The sequence below is a fragment of the Oculina patagonica genome, chromosome 1 (genome assembly GCF_052425735.1).
Source record: "Oculina patagonica isolate OP01 chromosome 1, crgOcupat, whole genome shotgun sequence".
Classification (NCBI taxonomy): Eukaryota; Metazoa; Cnidaria; class Anthozoa; order Scleractinia; family Oculinidae; genus Oculina; species Oculina patagonica.
The window spans coordinates 10,396,037-10,423,821 of NC_135758.1; the positions used below are offsets into that span (position 1 = coordinate 10,396,037).

At 38.7% G+C, this 27,785-nt stretch overlaps 1 protein-coding gene across 1 annotated transcript; it reads right to left on the bottom strand.

Moving 5' to 3' along the window:
• Positions 1-168: 168 nt before the first annotated feature.
• Positions 169-27,785, bottom strand: LOC144644872 (uncharacterized). Its single transcript, XM_078504430.1, is given in 21 exon segments — positions 169-537; positions 1,184-1,350; positions 1,674-1,856; positions 2,248-2,412; positions 2,867-5,741; positions 5,744-6,510; positions 10,602-10,743; positions 12,558-13,909; positions 15,316-15,510; positions 15,723-15,896; positions 16,346-16,468; positions 17,320-17,472; positions 17,898-18,017; positions 19,781-19,903; positions 20,725-20,844; positions 21,984-22,133; positions 22,815-22,943; positions 23,586-23,681; positions 24,628-24,731; positions 25,688-25,813; positions 27,742-27,785. Coding segments are annotated over 21 exon segments (7,587 nt in total). The 3' UTR covers positions 169-258.

Here is a 27,785-nt window from a genome sequence, read left to right on the forward strand (position 1 = left end):
CACGTTAACGACCTTTAAATCGGGTGCTTCCAGTTAAAAAGTAATTAGACAGTGTCTGGTCTGGTCATAAAACTCAACAGAAAATTAAGTCATAATTAAATCATGCATGAGTTCGCAGAGCAATTTGAAAAAAATAGCAAAATTTAATTAAAGCCCTCTGAGTGTAATACTAGTTAAAAAAAGAATTAGATCAAACAGCTTTTAAAAGTGTTCGGGAAAGTGCAATATAATAATTTCTATACAGCATGCGACCTTGTTTTAATCGCCTTCTCGCAAGGCTTTCTCGCAAACCGTTATTGACTTATAACCCGAACCATCACAGTTCACATCATTCCACTTCTTTAACCAGAATTTCGTAGACACCAACATCTCGGAGCACAGCTCGCGTCCATTAGCATTGTTTGGTTCATCTGGGCCCCAATTAGTGTAGCCTTCAAAGGGGCTCCCGTCTACCCATTGAAATTGACCCTTAGAGTGTAGCCTCCTCAGCCCCAACCACATCTGAACTTGCCCCAGTTTCTTATCCTCAAGATAAACCTAGAATTGAGAAGTGACATAAAGCGTCATAACATGATGTCAATAATAACAAATAAATTTATCATAACCGATGGGGCAGCCACTATCAAGTATCAAGCTAAGCCAATTCCATCGTTTAACGTTAATAGTTATGCCAATGACGGATGAGTAGCGATGTGAGGAAATTTATATTAATTACCATAAATTATCTTCCACTTTCCCAATTGAGAGCAGTGGGTTGAACAAACTTTACGCAAAGGTTTGAATCTTGTTAAGTCACCGGAGGGTAAAATGTTGAGCCGAAATATCTATTTTTTTCTACATAAGTATCAAGTACGTCTAGCAACGCCTAAAGAAACTCACAGCAAGTATTGTATGATATTGCATTATTTAAAGTGTGATTATGCGAATTCGCGTTTTTGCAAGGTAAACATGGTTTCAAGTTTTATAAATACCTCCAGCCAAGAAGAAACAACATCGATTTCCAGCAAAAGAGAACACATGCTTGACGTTTAAATAGGGTGTTATTAAAAAAGCGTGAACAAAAACAGTCGTTATTTATTCAAAAAAACTATTTGTCGCGTTTTGATTATTTCCTTTCAGTGACGGGTGCTACCACGCAAGCTCATGCGGTTTTCCCTTATCTTAAGGCCGAACAAAGCGTTACCTTAGCAAGTTGACCAGTAAACTGATTTTCTTCCTCTGAGGAGATCGTCACCATGTGGGAACCAAGTTTCATACATTTAGCAGACGCGTCTTTCCATCTCTGGGTCGGAGATTCTACTACAAGGTAACATCGCTTTTTCAACTCAGTCCACGGTGGAAAGCAGGTTTCTGCATTAAAACGGCAATAGCTGAACATAAGCGTCCATGAAAGTTAACGAATAACAACCTACTTCAGAAAGATTAACCTTGCCCTCAAAATCTTCTCTTTATGGCTTGCAATGGGGGGGGGGGGGGTTACACAATCTAACTGGTTCCCTACTTGGGCAGTAAACATGCAAGGAAAAAGAGTACTATTGTTGCTACTCTCCATGTATTAGATCAGGTCAATCGCCAGCTTCCGCCAAGGATTAATTTAGGTTGCCCAGGAAAAATACTTGCCCATCTTAATCCCACGCTAATAAAGCTGGCATTAGAAAATTGTAGGAACTTACTTTCACAGTAAAAGTCAATGGTCGTCCAATTCCCTTCATTACACTCTCGAGTTCCATTTCCTACCACTCTGTACCCAGGTTCACAACCGAACACCATAGTTTCACCGCTGCGATAGACACTCTTCGATTCATTCGGTGCCTGAGCGTATTTAGGAGCGATCTCGGGTGGCTTACAGGGTATGGCTAGATAGAAAGAGAACAGGACGAAGAATAGTGCTTACTTACTTCTATAAAATAGCAAAAAATAGCAAAAAAAAAAAAAACCAATACGTGCACTCTCGTAAGGTAATAAAAAGGCCTCCCTCCAAACGTCTGTCTTCAGGTTTGCCGCGCTTGAGGGTGGGATTTTTGTTCCGTTGTTTGAGCTTAAATGATTTGAGGGGAAAATGTGAGTTAAATAAAAACAAGTCAACTGCGAAATATTTTTTGACACTCAAATGGAAAGAGTTCTTGTTAGGTTTAATAACATTATTAAAACCAGGGTTCAGAAAAAGATATCTCCTTTAACAAACATCGTTAATGAAAACGTAAAAAGAAGCCGAAGCAACCATAAGAAAGTAATGTTAAAACTCACATATATCAACACATTGAGATTTTCGGTCTGCTCCTGGTTCTGACCAAGAAACTCTGTATGGGCATTTGACACATTCAGTGCTTCCTTCGTCTGGCTGGTATGTGCCAACAGGGCACTGGAGACAGGTTCCATTTGCCACTCCATAGTAGCCGGACGAACAATAAACTGAATAAAAAAAATTAACAATAGTTATCTTTTGAATGTGTGTCAAACGAGAAAACCAAAACCTGACCACTAAATACTTTGAAATTTCTAAATTGTAAAATATTAAAGCCATCTCTATAAGTCCTCAAAATCTCCGATGCCAAACCCCTCCTGATAATATGTCCCGTCCAATCAATTTTGGTCCACCTGTGCTTCTACAGTATGTTCAGAGTCTTTTAAAGTTTACTTGACGATTAAATACCGCCTGTTTCATAATTTTTGTTTAGATCGCTTAACCATAAAATCAGAACGAAGTCTTTTTTGCAGTCTGCAGTCGCTGGCATTCGAAGACCTGCTAGGAAACTGCTAAGAGTCTGCTTTCGTAATATGTATTTCAGATGTTCATTCAAAAAATCTGACTTGTACATACTGTTGCTATAGTATATGTAAGGAGTAAAATATAGTGTTTACTTACCACACAGAAAACCGTTTTCATGACGTCGTGTTCCATTTGGACACCACTGAGGAAGGAACCCAAAAGCAAGGCTCTCAGTATCACCACTGATTGTCAGATTTTTCCATTTGAACTTCATACTTTCATCCTTTAAGGCGAAATAAAGCTTCTTCAAACCGTTCCCCATGCGTCGCCTTGACTGCGAGAAGCTATAAAGTGCTTCCAGCTTCTTCCCTTCTGGTATGGAGGAATTGTCACCATTAACAACAAACGAAATTGAAGCATTAGGAAAAGGGTTGTAGTGCTTACTAGTTACTCTTTCTTCTGGCCAGCTTACGTGCTCCAACATTTTTCGAGTGATTTGTTCAAAAGTCGCAGAATCAACTTGCTGAGATATTCTTGACGCATTGGCATTACAATGTGAACTGTTATTTCCCGGAGATGCCGCAGATATGCAATAATTCAATTTCAGACTCACTGCAATTCTTGGAATGCCCGAAACAAATCTTGAAACGTCTACTTTGGCCATTCTGCTTTGAACTGTTCCATGCAAATTGGACACGTTACAGTAGTAAAAGCCAGCGTTTGCTAATGTCAGGTTAGACATCGAAAGAACTCGCGCTGTTGTGTTTACCCGCACCGTGTCATTTTTCTCTGATTTCATTGGAATAAAGAACCATTCCGTTACTGGTCGAGGGATTCCGGTATTGTTGCAGACAATTGAAACTATTTCATCTCCAACAAGTCCCTGGGCATCTTGTGGCTGTTCCGTAATATTTGGCCTTTGATGTACTTCCACAATGGTGACATTTGACACAGTACTACCTCTCCCATTGGAAGCTTGACACTTGTAAGCTCCCTCACTTTGTTTGGTTACATTTCGTAGCTCGAGTGTGGTACTATTAGTTCCATCCAATGGCTCTCCATTCTTTATCCACAAGTACTCTATCTCCAGTGTGCTTTTAGCTTCACATACTAACTTGACGGTCTCACCGAGGATTGCCACGAGCGATACCGGGGAATACCTTTCAATTTTTGGTTTCTCGCCGCAAAGTATAATTTCATCACTACTTCTGTTGATAAGTAACTTTGCTTTTGATATCATGTCCTCCAATGTAGAAATTTCGTAGTTTTCTTTCAGCATACCACTGATGATCTTCTCTAATGATTGAAGCAGCGCTTTTATTTCGATTGCACGGGGGTGATATTCCATTTCATACATTTCTTTTAAACTGTCAAAGAAAAAGTCTGTGCAATCCTGAATTCCTGAACATTCTGTAAAGTTCTTCTCCCGTGATAAGACATCTAAGAATCCACGTACATCGTCTAATGTTTCGTTCCAAGAAATCGTTCCAGAACTGTTGAGCTGGATGTCTTTTAGAGACTGGATGGTATCGCTGAAAGATGTATGCATCTCCTGCCAGGGTCCCGAGGAAAATTCACCCGTGTTGTTTTCTAGATTTTCAGTCGGGAGTTTCTCTAGGCCTCTTATCCCTGCAGACATGGCTTCTTTAATCTTTTTCTTACTTTTGATGGTAAAATCCAGAGATTCAACGATTTCAGCGAAAAAAATATTAGCTTCTTTTGAAAAGAGGCATTCGTGTCTTTCAAGTGGGAAGCCACTTCCATTTATCTTCGACTCAACGACCTCTTGCCTAGCAGCCCTTCGTCTTCTTAAACGAGATGTTCCAAATAGGGTCTCAACAATCAAGCGTGAAGCAAAAGCAAGAGAATTGTTTACTTTTTTAAAATCCATCGAAAACTGTATTGCTTTGTCTGAGTCTTTGTATGTTCTCAAGTATGCCGTCAGTGGGAAACGTGTTTTCGAAGGCGACCTAGTCACTGAAACGGAAAATGCAAGTCCATCCACGGAGACTAACTCTTTGCCTCCAAGACTCTTCATTTCTTCGCTTAGCTTCAAACCGAGTTTTTCGCGCAGTCTAACTGTTGTAAGATTAATGGATTCCTTGGCAAATTCATGTTGCTTTAGAAGAGCACGAGCAAGCTCTAACTGCTTTGCAGCGACATCAAACTTTACTCTGGCCTTGTTGGCCTCCAGTTGAGCAATAGTCGCCAGCTTTCCTTTGTTCATCATAGTTTGAAATTCTCCAAACAAGGTTTCGTTTAAAAATTTAATTTCTTCGGCAAGTATTGTCATGTTCCTTAAACATTGCGAGTTATGGGAGACACAATTAGGATCTAGAACCTTTATTTTTCCGCTTTCTTCATTTTTGCAGCATTCATAGGGACGACCGTAACCCGAAATTACAGATGCCATCTTTCCTTTACCACAAACAAACCTGTCGATTTGCTCTGACTTAGTCTCGCGGAAGTTTTTGGTTACTTTATGTTTAAATGGTACTTCTGGGCCTGGTTTCTTTACTTTGTAATCATCGCAACCAAACACGCTGTCTGCTATACTACCAACAAAATTAAAAACGGCACCAATAGTACTAGCGATTGCACTAACGGGGGATGAAACATAACCAGCTAGTTTACCCACAGTGGATGATACTCCGCCTATCGTTTTTAGAACTTTTGCAGTCTTAGTATTTCCACAGTCAGAGTGGTGTTCTACTATAGATGTTTGGACCATTTCAACCTCCTCCACTACCTTTGAAACCACAACTTCTACATTCAACGTTTCCTTTACTTTGCGACAATTTGGCACGGCATAATTCACGATTACTTCCTTTTGACATACCGTCGGTATGCAAGTGTCAGTATTGATGTAACTGCAACTTTGAAATTCGCAGATTTGTTTGTTCTTTATCTGAAGAAATTGTGTCAATGAGGAGTTAAGCTGTAATGATGTTTCTTCATACGCTCTGTTCATTCTTTGAAATTTAAAGCGCTTTCTTCGATTTTCTCGTAATGCTTCGTTGAAAATTGATTGTTTGTGATTTGTCCCCTTGGAAGTGTCAAAATGTTTCCATCACTTAGCGGTATTGTCTTCAGGACCTTTCCCTGGGCGCGGAACGTTGACAAATATGGATCATTTAAAAAGCAGTTCCTTTCAGCAAGATATTCAACTGTCGTGCTCAAATCATTTAAGCACAATTGTCCTATGCAAAGATTGGTGCGAAGGTAGAAGCTAATTCCCTGCAAGCTTGTTTGAACGTGCTCACCTTCAAGGATGGCGTGCAATGGTTTTGGGAAGTTTGCCGGCTGGATTTCGAAGATCATGCGTAAGAGGAAGAAGTCGTTACTCGAAAAGGTCATTGGTGTTATGAGGTCTATGACTTTTTTCAAGTACTCGATCTTACTATTAATGTGGTCGAGAAGAGTGGGGACCCTTGTAACGTTTATTCTCTCACCATTCACAATCTCCATTTCTTGCATTAAGTATCTAAGTTGATGGGTCATCTCCAAGGAATCTTCAATAACGGCCTTAACCTCTGGTAAAATCGACTTTGCTTTCTGGAGGACGTTTTGTATTTTTGGAACTAGAGAACCAAGGTCTTTTAAAAAACGTTTAATTTTTTCGATGTTAAGAATTTTGTTTTGCCTGCCCCCGCTGAGTGACACGAGAATTGCCAAGCGAACTGGTTCATTCTCTTTAGGTAGAATGTAAGTTGAAAGTGGGCTATTGTTCAGCAGGCTGCTGACAGATCTTTCCAGCGTGATGAAAATGCCTTGGACGTTCCCTTTGCATGTTTTTTGTCCTAATGTTGACAAGAGCATAATGTAAGAAATCGAAAATGTACTTTGCTGCATGAGGCCCTAATAGGCCTACTTACAACCTCTCTCGATAAAGAAATGGAAATTAAACAGAACCTTGATTTAGATAACAAGACGTGCAGTCTAAAACATGCAAGAAAACATTCGATAACGGGGTTGGGGGTGGTGGTGGGGGGAGGGGAGATAGGGGGTTGGATGTGGGGAAAAATTGTTTCACTTCTTTTCCTCAAGACTAAAGAGGAAAAGTGGTAAAAGAGCTATTGCAATCTAGGTAAAAAAAAATACAAAAAATAGAGGAACAACTAGACACAGATCAACAACAAGGGCTGCTATGAACTAATTTAAATTCGAAATTATTCAAAAGCTAATCAGAACTAACTATAGTTAACTGAATTGATGTGACCGCAAAGACGACCGATAGCACCACCTATAGTTAGGTATGACGTCACGTAACTTAAGACTAACTATGAGTTAAACTTAAGTAACGGCGTAGATGTGACCACAGCCAATGTGAGACATAGGTAGTATGCACGCTGGGATGAAAACAAATCAGGAGTCTCTATTGTTCTTTCTCATTAGCATTTAACGATTTTCATTAGCATGTAAGAATCAAGGTTTGCGAGGTCGCACTATTGTCTGGAATTTTGACAACCAGTGCGGCCCGCGGAATCGTTTTTTTTTTTTCAAAAACACCAATTATGACGTCACTAGCTCGTTCCATTCCTTCCATTTCAGTGGGCAGTCATTCAAAAACGTTTTCGTGAAGCCTTCGGAAATATTCGTATTTTTTGCTGTAACTCGCGCTTTAAAGTTCGGAAAGCAATTGTTTTTTTTATTTCACTCAATAACGGATAGTTTCAGTGTTTGGCTGGTTAAAATGGCAATTTGACATTTTTAGATCTGTTCATTTGACCTTTAAAATGTTTTCAAGTAGGCCATTTCCGAGTTACCCTTTGCCTCTGTTTCAAAACGAGTCTACGTGCAAAACCAGTTATATAAAAATGAGTTTCACTTACAGGTCCATTTTCATGCAAATTAAACTAATTTTCATTTAAATGATTTCGCACGTAGACTCGTTTTAAAACAGAGGCAAAGGGTAACTCAGAAATGGCCTGTTGTGCCGGGAAATACAGAAAGCGTGACGTCACAACCGTGTTTACATACTCTCATCTAAACTTACGTTTCGACCAATGAGAGCGCGTGTACTATCTTAATTATTTTATAAAATATAATACTGATTATCGCCATTCAAGAAAAATGAGATGCTTATTGAAAAACAGTGAAATTAATTCTCGCAATATTGTGCCGTGTGCAATGCAGGCGACCAAACTACACATTTCAGCTTCATTCAGTTTCTTTTTCGCAAACTTTGAATCGAAACAAAATACTGTGAGAATCAACTCAGAGGTTATTGACTTTTAAATACAAACATAAATAGCTAGAAAATGGGTTTTGTAAGTGGTTCTGGTACGAGAAGTAGGATTAATTAAATTAAAGAACTCACAAGCCTAAAAGTTAAACCGAAAAGTTGAGTAAAAAGTGTTTCGCGACTCGTAGATTTTTTATGCTATGTTTTGGTGCTACATTGTGCTTTTATATTACTTAAAATGCTTTTCTCTCTTTTTCTAATGAACTTTTCCGTGAGTACTCTTCATTTAAGCTAATTTAGTTTGTTTCACAGTAAGCTCTTATAGCAAATAGATCATTCTTTACTCTTGCCGTAGCTTAAAGATGAATTCCAGTCCGTACTGCGCAATCTCGGCTGCAATGTTTATGTGAGCCCACACGAAGTCGGAATGTTTACAAGCAAAACTAAAAATTCCGCGACAAACTTACCTTTTTCTTCATAATTAACGCCAGATATCCTTGCAGAACAAATAATAACGAGTAGAGGAACCTTGACGCCATTTTAACCCTCGGACGTACAAGCAAACTCAAACCCCCATCATCGTACAAGGGGGGGGGGGGGGGTGGATGGAACCGCTCCCCGGAGTTTTCGTTATATTAAGGCGTAGCGAAATTATTTTGCTCGAGAAGAAAGCCCTAGCTTACCACAAGATGACATAATTTTAATTGCTTACGGAATGACGTCACGTGACGTCATGAGCCGCCATCTTGGATCCGCCATCTTGATTTCAACATTTTCTTAGAAAGTCACAAAATAACGGAAATTGATGCAAAATCAAGCTAGAATGCTTAAGGAGTGTTAAAATAAACAAATCACCTGTTATAAAAAACTGGAAAAAATCAAGAAAAATGTTAAAAATGACGATTTTTGGCAAGACCTGCTTGTATTTATGACGTTGCCAGGCAACGTCACATACCATGGACACATGGTTGACATATCAAAATTTCCGCAAAGGATGAATGAACAGCTACCGAAAGTTTCAGCATTGTAGGGTAAATGCTTTTTTCAAAATTTGGAAAAAACCTTACGGGAAGGTGGCATCCACCTCCCCCCCCCCCCCCCTTGTACGTCCGAGGGTTAAACCGACGTTTCAGCTCATCGGAAATTCTTGAACGAAACGAACTGTAATGGCGGACTAAAAAACTTCATGTATGCTGTCACCGAAGTGTAACGTTTCAACGAATTCAAAACAAAAACGAAAACAAACCCCGAGTCTGCGCAGTACGGACTGGAAATCAGCTTTAAGCGATCGACTCAACATTGGATGCACGCGTGTAATACAAACGTAGACATTTTGCAAGACAATCTTTGTAGTTTTTTTTAACCAAACAAATTAAAGTAGGAACAACTAAATATGTTATTTACCGGCTTAGGGCCGGTCAGTATAGTGAAAACGGTGACCTCGGCCTTGAAAATGCTGCCATCGGCCTGGGGCCTCGGGCAGCATTTTTAAGACCTCAATCACAGTTTTCACTATACGAACCTCCCAGTCGGCAAAAAACATATATGTATTTTGATCAAACCTTTTCTTACACGAGCCTCAGGCAGGAGAGAGTGGGCAACCACTTCCCAGGCCATCGACGTAAAAAATAATATTGTATTTTATTAAGAAAAACAGCAACGGTATATTGCAATTCCTGCGTTTTGAATGGTTAACAGGCAATGGTATATGAGCTCTAGCATTGATCACAAATATGGTAACTGATACGCGTCTACCAAAATAGCTGGGGAGCTCAAATATTGCAATTCCTTTTTGATAAAACAATTATTCCACGAGCTCGCGTTGGATATGAGATGGTTATAGCCAACTCGGCGCTACGCACCCCGTTGGCTATCTACCATCTCATGTCCAACGCGAGCTCGTGGAATGATTATTAAGTATCACATCGTATACTATCGCATCGCCCTTTTATCCCATGCCCTAAAGAATACAGCAATCAGGCGCCTGGAGAAAAAAAACCTTAAAGCACACGTCGGGAAATTTGTTAAACAGCGACCAAAAATCCTGAAACGGTCAAGAAAATTAAACAGATTTCAATTGCAAGATCTTTGTCACGTCCATGCAACACAGATGTTTGAAACAATAATTCTCTTCAGCGTACCACCGCCTGAGCAATGCCAGGACAACTTCTTCATAATTTATTCTGTTGGCTATCCGAAACGCAGACGGACGAAACTAGACGGATACGGTAACATTAACAAAGTTTCATGACTGTTTTTTTTTTTCTGATTCAAATCAAGTAGAAATTGGAAGTTATTATATTAATGCATGCGTAAGAACATTTGAAGAGGAGTCTACAGTAGTTTTGCAAACCACTTAATTGAGCCTCTCTATGGGTACCCACGGTCTTCGTTTCCTTCGCATATTTTTGGCAAATCTTCGTTTCTTTTAAGCTAATCTTCGTTTTATCTTCGCTGTTTTTTTTCGTGAAATGCGATCAAATGCCAAAATTCAGAAATTACAGATATTTTCTGTAGTGTTAACGAGTTTTGACAGTTTTATATCCGATTGTTCAATTTCAGTGACGGAATTTTGGCCAATTTCAGATATTCGAATTCGCTTCAATCTTGAGATCTTTGTTTTTTTCCGCGGTGATCTTCGCGTCTTCGATTTCTTCGGAAATACCAAAAGAGAGGCTCTTAACTGCACCAGGTTACACATCTTACCCCCCAAGACGGCCTTTCCACTGATCGTAGATGGACCAATTTCCAAGGAAAAGTCTTTTCTCAGTGCTCTTCCAGTTATTGTCACAGACGCTTTTCCTTTGAACTGCATCTCCATGCGTTGAGACATACGATCGGTAAAAAGCTGTTGTAAAATATATTAAAGTTACATGTACAGTTAATTTCCTTACAGCTGATACACTCAGAAGCAGCGTCAACTGCCCATCTTAGATTGGTTTAGAGAGAGATCACGTGCGGTAAAGACAATGTTCGTTAAAGGGGCATCGGCAACCAGTGTCCTTTGCGCGCCTCTGTTGTTGTTATTATCCGGGAAATCGCTTGCTCGTTTCTGTGTCAAACACGCGCGTGAAATAGAAGTTGAGAAGATGGATGAAAGTTTGTTAGATATTGATTCAGGAGGATAAAGTGTTGCCGACTTCAATTATTTGCCAGTTAATCACTATGGCTCCCCAGTAGCTCATGTAAGTGGCAGTTATGTGTCGGGAAGCCCACAAGCTAATCATTCAAGCAGAGTGGTGAGTCGTCATAAAATTCTTACTTTGGTACCGATAAAATTGTTTTGATCAACTTTCTCGTTCACGATTCAAACAGAAATATAATTAGAAAGATATATTTTACGTTGGCTTGTTTCAGACATGCCAAAGCAAGAACACTCGCAGCCGAAAAAGCGGAAAACACCGCGGTTGTGTTTGCAGAGATGCGAGCTTCGAGCTTGAGTGCTCGGCGAACTGCGTATGTGGCAGCAATGTCAAACCGGTGCAGTAACAACAAAGCTGCCCCGACCTCGGCCATAGATGAAACAAACAGAGGCGAAGCTTTCAAATTTGCAGGCACTCAACAATGTGTTATTAGTTAACGACTTCGTTGTGATTTTTGTCGTTCGCGAAAAATAGAATTCGAAATTGCAGGAAATTGGCGTGTGGTTCATTTGTCGTTCAAATGCGTGTTTCTTGAAGAAAAAAAAAATTCCGGCCCTAAAATCAAACGGAGCATCCAACTATGAATGAGAACAGTTCAGCGAAAATTAAAGCTAGCCTTTGAACTAAAGAATTCACATTTTAGACTCCCAACAATGTTCCCGGACGGAAAATATAATTTAGGACTTGGATAATTGTTGTTGAATTGTTTGAGCGATTCGTCTTCATTGAATCGATTTGGCCGATACTTTTCCTCTACTCTCAGTCAGTTTTACCATAGAGCGGTTTTTCAATCTGTTATGTCACATCTTGAAAGTCGAGAAAAATCTTTGCATGTACTGTACCCAGTTGATTGTACTGCTACCTCAGCTTTATAAAGCTGTTTTCGAGTCAAACGTTTTCTTAGAATCGCCGATAAATTCCCAAGAAAAAGTTAACAACGCAGTACAAAAAAAAAAAAAAATCCATTTTTGATCATTTTACTCTATTCACATGCAATGAACTGTGCACCTCATTTCTTTTTTGGGCTCCTCCTTAGCACCTCACATTCGTTTCCCAAATTTTTACTAGGGTTTGTATGGTGGCCATGTATATTTACCTCTCGAAAGTCAAGTTTTCGAATTTCTGTAATACAGAAATTGTTGCCGCGACGAGAGCGTGCCCGCAATGTATTCTGGTTGCCAGTGTCCCTTTCATCCAGTTGATGTCTTCTTCGACTGTTGACGATTGTTGTATAATAAAGTTTGCCTTGTAACATTAATTTCACTAGTTCACTAGGGATACGTTTAAGAAATAAAACAGTTATCAATTCATTTCCTATACAGACGGAAGACTAATGTACTGAACCTTAGAAGTCTCTTCTCATACGTCCTTTACAGCTGTATAGGTTGTTCCTCGGAGAATCCAAGGTTTGTGTAAAAAGGACTGTCTTAAAATTTTCGTTTTTTATTTTATAAACTTTTTTGTCTACTTTACAAAAATTATGCGTCAAATTGCTTATAACATTAATGTAGATACTTACAAAATCAATATTTCTGGAACTGACAGTGGTCTCACCAGTGATCTTAAACGTCACAAAGAGCTGCTTAGGTATCTCCATTCTCCAGTCGAGGCTTCCTTTAAGCCATGTATTGTGGCTGAACGACGATAACTTTTGTAGATTCATTCCATTCCAAATCATTCCGTCGACAAAATGGGAGGTTTCCTTGTTGTTAAGAAAACCAATTGAATCCACAGTGAGATCAATTCCACAGCAGTCCTTCATGTCTTGAAACGCATTCAGAGTAGATTTTAAAATCTCAGCCTGTTCTTTGGGGAAGTTGATGAACAAACCAGGTTCGCATATATTTATGGCGAAACAGGTTCTTCCATCGGCGAACAAAGATACCTCGTTTTGAGCAACACGCATTTTGTAGTGAACGGCAGGACGATAATAGGCAAGGCTTGATGCTTTATTTACAGGAAAGCCTAAACAGTGGTCTAAATCAGCTGCTAGATTAACAGCAATGTTTTGAATATCAAAATATTCGTTGGTCTCACTGACAGCTAGTGTAAGCCATTCTGGTGCCATTGCTGAAAGGGCTTGCATTAACGACGAGACAAACGCGTCTTCCTTTATTAGTTCAAGGAGATTATTGGAATCTGCAACTTTTGAGTAACATTTTTTATTTCGTTGATACAAAAATGAAAATCTCTTTGACATAGACGTCTTAGCGATCCCAGTCTCGATCATCTTATCCCGTGAAACATAAAGTTCTTTTAGATTTAAACCAATCAGCGACAGTGGAATAGTTTGATTATTTACCGTTGCAAAATGCACAATACCATTGGTAGATCGAAGAGTTCCCGTCCACGGGGCAGTAGATAACAGACGTAGCTCACATGAAAAGTTTTTCATTGTTTGGTGTTCTTCGCAGCCCACGGGCAGCTCACCCTTGAGTAGAAACGGTTTCGATCCATTGTTGGAGATTTCTGGTGCAGCAAAGAGGACGCTCCTTTCAGGAGTCTCGAAATCACCTTTATTTTCACCATCAAGGATGTAAGTTACTGCCCCGATTCCTGGATTTGCTGCTTTTACTGTAAAGTCTTCCTTTGTTTCTGGAAATTCTATTTCAACTGATAGTGGGTCGAATGTAATTCTTTCTTCCGAGTTGAAGGACACCTTAAGGCGTTTCGATGGACGTGCCAGGATAGAAAGAGCCTTGGAAGTAATATTGGGGCGTAGCTTTTGAAAGGTTGGCGTGGTGATGAAACCAATTTCACACTGATTTCCTTTATATCCAGTGTCTGCACAGTTGCAAGTGAAACTGCTGTCGCCCAAAGCCAAACATTTCCCACCATGTCTGCATGGATTTGGCTGACAAGTGGTAATCTCTGTATTGAAAATGAAGAAGAAGTTTAAAAGTGCAATAAGCAAACTGGAATCGAGTAAAAGTGCTTTCCATTTGTCAGAACTGGCCAGTCAGACTGATATATTCGAGGGCAGAATTCCGTTGTTAGTCAAATTTGCCACGTGAAATCAGTCGGTGCATAAATATCATACCGTTTTTACTCGAATAAGCGCCGCGGCGGCCCCAGAGTGCGGCGCTTATTCGAGGGCGGCGCTTATTTAAACATTAGACGCCACAAAAAATCTAATCAAGACAAAACTTCTACAGTAACTAAAAGAAGAACTTTTGATTGTCAGTATTCGTCTCTTACGGAAGAGAATTGCTGCGTTTGCTGTCCCGACAAAGTTCACGGCTTTCACAACGTTAAAGCAACCACGTATTGTAAGAATTTTGGAGAGAAAAAGTAATGGGCGAGCGGTAGTATATAATCACTTTGAACTGCGAAACATCGCTTTTGACGAAAAGGATTTTCCAAGGCTGTTTTCTAGTTGCTTTGTAGTGCTATTTCTAGTTATACGGAAGTCCTCGAATAAGCACCGCATCGGGACTGCGGCGCTTATTCGAGTAAAAACGGTGCACTCATGTGGTGGACTTGTGGGAAAAACTCGTAGAAAAGGCCCATGTCACATTTAACACCATCAAACCGGCGGGCCAGTCCTGGCTAGTGGAAAGCGTCCTAAGGCATTGCTAGTTATTCTCATCTGGTTTAGGTCGGTGCTTTTCTCCTTAACAGAAATGCGTGTACACTGAAGGGAGGTCAATTCAACCCCGAAAATTATTATCCCGCCGTATGGTTTTTGTAGAAATATATAATATAATTTTATTAATAAAGAAAAAATTTTTTGAAAATTACTTAATCGTGTATAAAACCTTGTATGTAGTCTCTTGAAACCTTCGGCGACGTTTGTGGGAAAATGTTATTTTTTCTTTTTTTTGGGCTGTGTTGTCATTTGATATCATATGACATCATGTGTTAAGGGGAGCATGGATGGCGCAGTGGCGAGAGCGCTCGCCGTCCACCAATGTGGCCCGGGTTCGATTCCGACCCGATTCCATATGTGGGTTGAGTTTGTTGTTGGTTTTCGCCTTGCTTCAAGGGGTTTTCTCCTGTTTTCTTTCCTCCTGAAAAACCAACCTTTCTAAATTCCAATTCGAGCTGGATAGAGGCATGTAAATCAGTTACAGCTGATATGGCTTTCTCTCTAAATATAGCAATTTATTTATTTATTTACTGGAGTTTCAGAATCATAGAATGAAACCTATTTTCTGATTTTCTGAATAACGAGAAAACCTCGAGATTGGGGTGGCATCCCCCTCCCCCTTGCACGTCAGAGGGTTAGGAAGTATTCTGACTATTAAGTGTTTACAATCAAGCTATGGTAAACTTACCTTCACATGAAAACTGCCCAATTACCCAGGAGACTGCGTTACCATTCGAATCAAGGCTACAGTTTGCTTGTCCGTTCCCTAAGAGTACAAACCCTGGGCGACATCCAAAGTAGCATGTTGAACCGAGAGACGTAAAACAGGGAACTGATAGCGTTTCATTCTCACGAGTGGTGGTCAATTTCTTACAGTGCTTTGCTAAAAGAAAAGTAAACTTCCCGTTAGTACTATAAATGTTCTATTGCATTTCTTCTCTAAACAGTTTCAAGTAAAAGTACGAGGTTTCAAGTAAAAGAACGAGGTACCCTGTTAAATAAGCAACCCTTTGCGAGCTCATTTCGAATATTTACCAACCATCGTCCGTTACAAGCATATAATGTGCTCTTAAGAACAGAAAAGTTGGCCGTTACCTTTGCACGAAGTCCGGGTTCCACTCCAACTTGAAGATGGTAAGCACGCTCTAAACTGAGATCCAACCAAATCATACCCGGGATTGCAAGAAAATGTACAGTTGGCATCAGTGACCATTCCAGAACACGTCATATTGCCTTGCCATGGTGGATGGATCTCTTCACAAGGTTGAGCTGTAGAATCATGAAACAGTCAATCGTGCAGAGTTTTCCATCGCCACAAAAACCAGGGGCAGATCAAGGATTTTTCAAAGGGGGGTGGCTGCTAACAAATACTTTATTTTTGGCCCAGTTTTTTTTTTACAGGGAAGAGGGTATATGTTAGAAACTATTTGAAATTCTTTTTTCGCTAAAAAACAGCCAATTTTACACCTTGTGTAATTGTTCACAGTGGAATGCAAAGTTTTCAAAAATAAGCGTTTGGGTCGGCTGCTCATGCCACGTTCCAGTATTTCCACATAGTTTTGATGAGCTGTAAAGCCTGCAAGGTCCTGGTGACGAGGTTCGTCCACAACACATATAAATATAACTTGTACAGACACATAACGTCGATGGAAATAAAATTAAACAAACAACTATATGAGATGATTTTATCTGCTCCAGTTGGAGAAGAAAGGACGTACCTTCACACGTTTTCCCATCTGATGACAATTTGTAACCCGCCTTACACGTACAGCGGTAGCTGCCATCAGTGTTGTGACAGTTATGATCGCACAAGTGTTGTCCAGTCTGGCACTCGTCAATATCTGTAGAAAACAACATCATAAAGCTTGAAGGTCTCCTTGGGTTTAATCTACTTAGAGTATCGAGCTGATAGGGAAATAGACTGATAATAATAAAGAAAGCGAAGCTTAAAATGTTTTTCAGATGCAGCTGAGGCCGAACGGGTTAATGTTCATGTAATTTGGTACGATCTTACTTAAACATAATACACACAACACTAATTAACTGAAAATCTTGTATCTGTTCAGGTAAAGGTAAAGTTACATATGGTCCAACCTGTCCAAAGCTTGTCCTGGTTCCCGTAATATGAGGCAACTAGCTAATTATTAGAGTATTGCTGCTCCCCCTGGATCGGATAAAATTCTTTGTCCGAGCCAAATGGCCCATACAGCCGGAGCTTATCCCGGTTTCTATAGCATTAAGCGACTAGGAGTATTGCCCCCCCCCCACCCCCCCTGGATGGGATGCCAGTCCATTGCAGGGTTACCCTTAGCAGTAAATTCGCCGGTACCTATTTATAAACTTGGGTGAAGAGAGGCATTTGATAGTAAAGTGTCTTGCCCAAGAACACAACGCAGCGCCCCGGCCAAGGCTCCTGGCCGTTCGACTCGAAGTCGAGCGCGCTAACCATTAGGCCAACACGCCTCCCGATGTGATGCTTATCCATTATCCTATCCTGTGAGAGCAAAGTGTTTTGCCCATAAACACAAAACAAATTGCGCTGGTATGTAATCGAACCTGAAAAATATCCATCTGTAGTTGACGATAGTTTTTGCTTTTGGCAGGTGTCTTCTTTGCGATCGATGTCATGGCATTGTAGGAGTAATCACGTGCACATTAGGCACGTGAGCACGTCATATATCGCTTAACTCACCTTTGCACTGTTTCTTGTCATACATCAACATGTATCCATTCCTACAAGAACACTGAAAGCTTCCCTCCACGTTCGAGCAAATGTGATGACAGGCGGACAGCGAGCCTATTACTTTACTTTCAGTCATGTTGCGAGGAGCACATTCATCAATATCTAGGAGAAACAATTTGTCATCATAATATTTATATCATAGCTTTTCTTCCTTTAATATTTTTAGCCTCGTTTCACTCTTTACTATTGAATTGTGAATTGTTGTTGACCGCGAACTTGGGGAACGCATTCAACGAGCTAAGAGGGAAAAAAAATTATAAAGTAAATCCCAGCATTACGCCTAAATAATTTATTGAGAAGGACAATCTCGCCAAGGCGGTTTTCAGTGGAGCCCTCTCAAAACAAATAATCAAATATGGTATAAATAATGTCAAATGAAACAAAGTAACTTCCTGATATTGAAAATAGCAAAATACATCAAATAAAGAATTAAAACTAGTTAAAATCTCTTAACTTTTTCCTTCTGTAAACGCTTTGAGGATCTCGGAAAGAATGGTAGAAAGTTTACAAGAGGCTAGTGTAGCTACCTGTGCATGTCCTGTTATCGTTCATGAGTTGGTAACCTTTTCTACAAGTGCAGAAGTATGCACCAAGAGTGTTGTTGCAGAGATGCTCGCAGTCATGATCCATCTTACATTCGTCAATATCTGCAAGTATGAAAGCTCAAGCTTATCAGCAATTATTGTGTTTAGTTTGGATACAGCACTATATTTAACTTTCTTCTAACCTACTTCTATACTAACCGACAAACATAAACATCACTGGAAACGTTTAATTTTTAGAACTAGAGGAAAGGCGACTATCTGTTTGAAAGTCAAATCGCAAGTTGTTAAGGGTTTTTTTTCCGTAATTTCACCTCTTGCACCACTGTGGGGGTATAAATTTGCTTGTACATCCGAGGGTTAAGTTTGAAATTGATGACCGAGGCCTGTTTATATGGAGAAAAGTTGTCCTTGGCAGAAGGGTTACCGCATCCACAGCGAGCCACCTCAGGCGAGAGAGCTTTTTATAAGTTTCTTTATTAATAGCTGTACACCGTTTGTGTGAAAAATTTCAAAGGTGAACCGGGTAGAGGGGTCACTTGCTTTGTCTCAGTCAACAGGGACAGTTTCATTCATACAAACGCTCGGCAAAGGATGGCCCGGGCGAGAGGGTAACCCTCCTACACGGACAAATCTCCTCCTTCCGAGTCATCGAGACGTCATTCGAAAGAACTATGTTCTTACAAAAGTAAAACGCCGGTAACTCGAACTCGGATAACTCGAACAACCCTGCTAACTCGAACAAACTTCCATTTCCCCTTGGATTTTAGCCAACTTTTCAGTCATTTTTACTCGGCTAACTCGAACTTGGATAACTCGAACAACCCGCTAACTCGAACTAAATTTCGTTTTTCTTGATCAGAATGTGGGTCAAATTTACCCCGATAACTCGAATTCTGGCTATTGCAACTCGCCACGGATGCCCATTGAAATATTCCATTAGCTTGTCTTGTCGTCTGTTTGGATTTAAACACTACAACGAACACTACAGCAACTTGATTTTAATTGAGCAACGAACAGATCACGTATTTGACAGTCATTTTCCACTCCTAACATAAAAATGTATGATCGCGTGAGAGTTTCTGACGAGATAAGTTTAATTTGCACTGTACTGTGTACTGAAGGGCTTAAAAATCAGTAAACTATCAATTATTTAAATGGAAATTAAATATTCAATCGACCCCGATAACTCGAAACCCCGCTAACTCGAACTGTTTTTCGTTTTCGTTCAGAGTTTGAGTTACCCGGGTTCTTCTCTATTCTTAAAAGTCTATTTTACCCCCTTAAAGGGACTGTGCCACGGCGTAGTAAAGTTTATTTTATTAAATTTTGCCGAAAACTCGCTATGAAACTTTTATTTTTTGATAAGAAATTACTTCTTTTGGTCTAAATGACAAAACCCAAGTGTCATTGCAAACATTGTTTTAACAAAGTTATTTTATATTTCGCCAAATGTGATACCCATTTCTTATGCCCAATTTGAGCTTTAATCTGTGACAAAAACCCCTAAATTAACAATATAACTTCAATTCATACATCGCTCCAAACATATTTTTCTATGAAATAATGTGGACTCAGATACTTTTTACAGGTCTTTGTTCATACAAGCACTAATTACACTAATCGTGCCATATTTGTACTTATTCAGTCGCTGCACGGAATTCAGTGTCCACGAAAACAATAGCACTCTTTCTCAAAAAAAAAAAAGAAAGAAAGAAAGAAAGAAAGAAAGAAAGAAAGAAAGAAAGAAGGAAAGAAGGAAAGAAAAAAGAACATGCTGCTTCTTTTCCCTACCAGTGAATTGTTGGTACTGAAATTATAAGCAGACTCTTCAGTTATCCGGCGGTTTAAACAAGTGAAAGCTTTACCTGAGCAAGTCCTTCCATTGGAGGCTAACGTGAAGCCGTCATTGCACTTACACTGATGACTGCCGTAAAGGTTTTTACAAGTGTGTTCGCAGTATCCGTTGTTGCTAGCACACTCATTCACATCTAAGAAATTAAAAAAAAAAAAAAAAAAACAGAATTATTACCCATTCATTCATTACAAAAGAAAACTCCAGAATGATTCATTGTTACTTCCGGACTTTATTAATAAAATTATCTATAAATACAAAATAGAGAAATTAATGTAATGAATTATTTCGCTTATTACCTTATTCTCTTCCCCTTCCCTGCCCACACCATTGTAATTGTAACATTTCTTTATTTTGGCTTCATTTAAGTTAAGTAATTAATAAATAAGTTAATTTAAGTAATGCATTGTAACTCAAGGAATTATATTAGTTAATTTCAATTTTCTGTAGAGGGAGCGCACTGACATTTATTTATTTTTTTCTTATTTGTTATTTGTTAATTGTATTTATGTAGTGCCTTTGTTATAAATAAAGTATTCATTAAATGCAAAAAAAAAAAAAAAAAATACCCATTCAGGTATATAGAATAAAAAATAAAATGAGTGAATTCTGAGAAACTTCTGAGGAAGGATTGAGACTTTATACAGGCGTTATATCAAGCAGTTGATATGGCTAGGAAGACATAATTAAGTTTAGCTTATATTTCACAAGAAACCAGAAATAAAATCAAACGAATACAAATAAAACTTTTTTGGAGATTTTTACTTGAATTAGTGAGATTCATAGCCCCTGAAGTATATCCTTTTAATCGCTACTGTGCACAGCGCCATTATTCGAGCAAATCTTTATACAAACCTTCTTAGCATGCATAAACTAGAATTGATTCAATTTGACATATGTATCTAGTTTATACCGAAATTGGAAACACGCAAAGAAATGCACAGTTATGATGGTTACCTTGACAACTTGTTTTGGACACAAGGCGGAAACCCCTCGGACAAGTACAACGGAATCCGCCACGATAGTTAACGCACTGTCGACTGCAACCTCCATTATTTGAAGCGCATTCATTAATATCTGTAACATAAAATTACACTGGATCACAATCCGGACAGATTCAAAGGGAAATCAATTCACTATTAGAAAATGACAATCAAAGCCCACCAAAGTTAAGATAATTAGTATGCTTCCATCAGGCTACTGCAGTATGTAGTTTCTCGCGTGTTTTTTTTTTCAATCTCACATTAACAGGAGCTTATGCTTCCATGTTCTATTCATAATGGCAGTATTATAAAAAGTAAGGTAACTAAAGAAATTTTTTTTTACCAGGGTAGCCCATTCAGCAACAAGGGCGGTAGCCATTAGGGCCCTGGGCAAGAGTGGGTAAACTGGGCAAGAGTGGCAAGAGTGGCAAGAGTGCACAAGAGTGGGTATAACTATGCTAGAAGCTATGCTTCTCTCTTTAAGTGATTTTTCTGATGCACAAAATGACTTTCAAATTAAAAGAAATCTAAAAATGACAGCTTACTACGTTAGCAATAACACTTACGATTAGTATTAGTAAGCAGAAAATAGACATGGTAACAATAAAGGAATATTTGAACGGATTACGAACGAGAGACGTGAAAACAAAAAGGCCCTTAGGCCATTTTTTTTTTTCAAAATACGCCTTCCGTGACGTTGCTCCTTCAGTATAAAAGCCTGTCAAATGAGAGCTTTTTTAAAAGCACTTCCTTCTGTATCACTGTTTAAGGTGAGTGAGGGACTTATAACTGAGTGCAAGAAACTCGGAACCAAGTATATGACATTGAGATGGGAGCTTTCGAGTAGTACTATCCTGCTTGACGCTGTACCATAAAAGACATGTTCAGGCCATAAAGAATAGTTTCAATTTTTTAGCCTGTGGCCAAAACTTCAGTGTGTAGCTATTCGAATAAAAACGACTAAGTAGTACTTTTAAGAGACATTTTTATGTTGTTCAGACTTTTAAGTCTGTGTGGATGAAACTCTAGTGCATGATCACAAATAAAAGCTATTGAGTCTTTTATGTGGCACTCGTGTGCTGTTTAATGTGATTTTGGTTTATATTACATAATTATCATGATCTTTGGTGGTCCAAGACTTGAAAGTGAAACTATCGAGATATTAATTATTCAAAGACGAAGATAATTCTCATCATTCGCATTGTTTAATTAAATCCCTAAAGTAAGGCCTACCTGTACACACTGTGCGTCCTTGCAGACGGTAGCCTGTTTTGCACGAACAATAAAATCCTCCATTGGTATTTGTACATCTTGCTCCACATACGTTGCTATATCTAGAGCCGGCACAGCTGCATGCTCTACCTGCGCGACATTCATTCACGTCTGGCCAAAATAAAAATAAAAATAATTGTTTAATAAAAAGGTACGAGATATATTTTTATATGATGACACGATATCATATCAATATGTACAGAATTATTGTCACAGCAGTAGAAACCTGAATCATTCTTCAAATTATAGACGCATTTCTAACTTCATTCAGCGAAACGTACCCAAGTTTGAGAACCGACGCTGCCGTTAGCCTTCAAGCTGCTAGACACTTAAAACCTGTATCAAGTAGTTCAGTCAAAAGTTGTAACAACTCATGGGTCCCCTGGGGCGAGTGAAAAATTGCTGACTAGTTAGATGGGAGTGAAAAAGCAGGTTTGTTTATGGTTCAAAGTTACCAAAGGCTGTTAAGAGGTAATCAGTTTGTCAATATTTGTGGCTGAGGCCAACTGCTCTGTGGCCAGTCATTATTTGGCTTTCACTGGAATTTTAACCGGTCTTTCTGGGTTACCCATACGCCGATGGAGTGGGTAGGTGAGGGGCGGGGGAGGGGAGTGGGTAACTGTAAATAATTACTGGTTCTGGCAATCCGTCGGGTTTATTTCTGAAATTCGTCCATATGTTGAGTATAATGAAAAATATATTACCCCTTCATGTTTCCACTTACTTACACCATAGATCACTTTCAATAATAGACCAATGTTCTATATCTTTAATAAAGGGACCAGCTCTTACCAATGCACCTCCTGTAGTCTCTTGGGTCAGTCTTATAACCACTATAGCAACCGCACGTTCTCGATGCTCCTCGCCTGTTGTTACATCTTTGCATGCATCCTCCATTGTTTGGCGTACAATCATTTTTATCTATAAGATAGAAAGGAATTACCTTGTTGTATCATTTCAACATCAAATTTAAAGACGGTGATTGGTCATATTTACAGGCCAAACTGCATCCTGGATGTGAAAGTCCGTTAGGCTTTGAAAATGGTTTCTTAATTGAAAAAAAAAAAAATGAAGGTTTCAAACTCATAAATAATCCATCGGGTTAAAAAAATGAAATCATAATTATGACAGTGGTTCAATATCTAATATTAAACCAGCAAAGATGTTTGCGATTTTATATCTCCGTTTACTCAGTAGTTTTATTTTCAATTGAGAAAATATATCACACTTGCAAGAGAGTTTTTCATCGCATTTTTTACGCACCTCGAATTTCGCTGCTCGTCGTATTTTCAAATCTTCTAAGCGATAATTATAACACACTTTAATTTCATGTAATAAATTTCGACTTGCGAACGCTTCTTGATTTAAATATTATCTATCTTTTGTGTTTGATGAATACAATCCGCATTATAATTAGTTAGGACATTGGGCCGAAGTTCAGAGCAGGACTCATGTTTTTTTTTTTTTTTGAGACAGTTGCTGGATGACGGTGGCCTTTGTCAAAACAGGACATTTTGTAAGACAGCAGTGGCGAGGCAAATGAATGACTGGGGTTTGACTTACCGATACTACAACTAGATCCAGTCCATCCAGAAGAACAACTACAACTATTGGGAGAATTACATGTTCCACCGTTATTACATCCATATCTGCAGATTGCTGTGAAAAGAACGTTTATCAAACAAATGATGAATTGATCGATCAGTCAGTCAGTCAGTCAGTCAGTCAGTCAGTCAGTCAGTCAGTCAATACACACATATATATTTTCACATGGTTAAGCCTGGGTGAGTTGCCATAAACAGGGAGCCAGACATCACCCCTGGAAAATGATGATTCAGAACAACACCCGCTGAGTTGACGTTTATTTATTGCATCGTAACAAATTTATCAAAGCTAATGATTGCAAATCAGTAGCTTGAGAAATATCAATGTCAGTAATGTGGTTTCAGTCTTCTCTTAGTTTCATATTTTTGAAGGATTTTATCTGTAGTTACCGCAATGACTTGATTGAGCGCCTCCTTCCAACAAGCGCCCCTCTTTAAAGGGGTTTTTGTTAATAAGCGCACCCTTTTCAAAGTTTCCCTGGGATTCGGGAGAGGGGGTGGATTCCCCATGTGAATGGGGCGAGGATGCCTGTCGTCTCCTTTTGGGCTGTCCCACTTAGAATTATGGTTCCACTCAGACAAATTTCAGGAAAAGTCCGGTAATTTGGCGGATTCCACCTTATAAGACACCCTTTGAAGAAAATAAGTATTTGAGGACGTTAAACAGAAAGTCTTAAACTTGGAATAATTGAGAGAAACCGCGAAGGGTGCAAGGGTTTCTCAGTAATAAAGCGCCTGATAACAGATCAAGGTTGTTCGGCCTACAAAATTGAAAGATGAAAAGTATGTATATTTTAAACGGATTTGTGAAATGAATTTCAACTCTTCACGCTTGTCTCTCGTAATGGATCTCATTCGTTTGGATCTTCGTGTGAAAGAACAGACGAACACACCATACAAACGAACGAAGGAAGGATAAATGTCTGTCTGTTTCACTGTGAATAGCGATATTGTGTTTGCGTCCGTAGTTATAGAATTCTAGAATCTAGGTTTCAACTTACGTATTGGGCATGTACTTCCGCTTCTCCGCCATCCACTGCAGCAAGACAGATACGTGTCGTAGTCAGTATAGTAGGCCCTCCGATACTTGTAACTAGTCACTGACCTAAAAAAGAATAAAGCAGGCATAATTAACCACAGATCTAGAGGTACACGATTTTATTTTATTTTAGGCCAAAAATTACATTCCTGGCTGTTGATAGTAGCTGTTGTTATACCACCCTAAGTAAACGTTTCCTTTTGGTGAAATAGGAAAGGTTCAATTTACCAAGCTAATTAAGGTTATACCTAACCAGGGAATCGGGGGGGGGGGGGGGGGGATTTCAGGCTGAGTAAGTTTCGTGACACCGAAGATGGTCGATCGGTAGGCGTTTGTCCTCTGCTTATTTGTTTTATATGTACTGTTGCGGTAATGATTAGGGCATGTAATGTTTCCGTTATCAAACGAGTAAGAAGACAAAGACTAAGCGTGCAACCGCCTGGCGAAAGGTTTGAGTAAGCTAAATATGAATGCGTTGCACGTACATTGACCTAAAACTCAACTAGTTGGGGGGGGTAGAACAACCATGCTTTAATCAATCACTTAACTATGCAAATTTACATTGTTGAATTTTCCCTTATTTAAAAACGGCCAAGAGCAGCCTAGACATTTTAGTGCGATATGACATCATAATTGGCATGTGATTCCACTATAATATACCTTACTGGATATCTTATACACCTTATAAATTTTTAATTACTTTTTTAACCTGTATCGGCCGGTAAAGGCAAAATTTGTACAAAGAAACAGAAAATTGAAAAGGCTAGATTGAAGTTTTTCGACCACTCATTAAAGAAATGCTTTGAATGTGGACGGTACGAGAGAAACCCAACTCAGTATAGCGCTGCCAATTACAAATTCTTAACAAAGAAACCGGTATCTCTCTCAGTATTGATCGGTAACAAAACCTTAAATGGTATCATCGCGTTAATACATAATTAAATAAAAGCCATTCAAAACTAATCGTATTGCTCCGCGTTTATTTTTAGTCTATGCTAAATCTATTATTATGTGTTACATACCTTGATCTTTTGCATCGAGCCCAGCCAAACCATCCACAACTTGTAGTATAGCTTTGGTAACTGGTTGTTGTCACCCTTATAGATTTTGAAACCGATGTACTCCTATCACTGGAGCAAACATTTCGTCTGAAAAAAACACAAACAGTTATTCAGCAATACATTCAAGCTGTGCCATCAGTTCTTTCTTCTTCTGACCCATCATTGCTGTCCGTTTCGTGGAAGTATACCTTAACATGATTGTAGATTTTTAGTGGACTGGAAATTAACGATAACAATACGTTAAAAGAAGGCAATTATAATTGTAATAAGAATTGTAGATAGCGTATGGTATTGTAAGAGCCACCTCGTGGAATCATCATGTAACCGTTATAATTGTTATTATTATTATTATTATTATTATTATTATTATTATTCTAATTATTATTATTAAAATCGTATCTATGACAAAATTCTCGATTTTGATTGGTTCTGCGCGTGTCTATTTGTCGCGTAATTGGTGCGCGATCACATGGGTGTCTAATTATTATTATTATTATTATTATTAATATTTATTATTATTGTTATTATTACTTTTATTATTATTATAATTATTATAATATAAAAATATAATAATAAAATATAATAATATAAAAATCATTAACGGAACGATGGGGACCTTTCAATTTCTAGCCTGCGTTGCAGCGGCATGTCACAAACTTACACATGTTTAAAGTTAGGGCGGACTTAATAGGGCGTCTGAATAGGGCTAAAATGTTCGACCTATACCGTGGCGCTTGTCATAATTATGTCATCCGATATTTTTGTTTACTCGATGGATAAGTCCTGGTATCCTGTTGCGAGGAAATCTTTCGCTTTTCGTACCATTGCCTAAGGGTTACCCTCTGGAATCAAAAAGAAGAATAAGAAGAACTTACGAACTTAGAAGCTTTAAACGGATCTTGGAATGTCGGATGTCAACTCAAAACAAGCACTACCATAAATTAATGATAGAAAACTCCCGGAAAATGGCAGCACTATCAATCCAATCTACTTCCTTGTTATAATCCGATCGACGAGGAAGTCATTCTTTTAAGATTGCGGACAGTCAAAGCCAAAACGAAAGAATCAAGTGTACTTCACGTTTGGACATTAAAGACATGTGTAAGATTTAACAGATTTTTAACAATGAATTAAACATTGATGCATAAAAGAAAATATCCATGGGAGAAATTACAGAAAGTACTTTGTTTTTTTAGTTCAGTCGTTAAACTATAAAAGGGCAGAGTTATTGAGTTATTAGTTGCTGCATGGGCTGAGATTTTTCATTTTTGAAGCAGTCCAAATACATTAAGAATACATTTGAAAATTCAGTTTCCTACCACCCCATTGCACATTACAGCAAGTCACTTAATTTATGACGTTTTAAAAGTATTCAAATCCTAAACATTTATTTTGAACTTCTTTTTTCCCGGTGCCAAAGACAATTAACCTTTCCTCTAGCAGACAGTTATGATAACATAAAATTAATTGAAATAATACATTTTTGAATTGGAAAAAAAATGGGAACCAATCAAAACCCCTGCAAAAGGAACATAATTTAAAAGTGGGACAAAACATTTTTTCTCAATTACTGTCAATCGTCAAATGGTGCCAAAATCCATCAGAAGCTATTTTCACCCCAGCGTCCTCTCTCCTTTTTGTTATGCACATGAAATTGTTCTAAATTGTAAACAAATATATCGGAAATAGCGGAAATATCGGAAAAGCTTCCACCAACGGGCTTATCATAAACTTTTACATGTACATTTGAGCGCAAATTCAACGTTTTCCGACTGGTCTCGACTCCTGGTGCCGTTCTGCATTTTATTCACATAGATGTTGAGAATGAAAAAAAGAAAGGACGAGTAAAAGAAAAAAAAAAAGAGAAAGTTTAAAGAGAAATAAACGGTCGCTAACTAGAGGAACAACAACAACAACAACAGCAACAATAGTGACAACAACAATAAAGTGTATGTAAACTAGTTTTTCCAAGTTATTCGAGCGGCTTTAAGTTATCAATCACTGTCCCTACATACCCATATCTGCTGAGTCCATTAGAGTAAAGAGTTCCATGGACCAT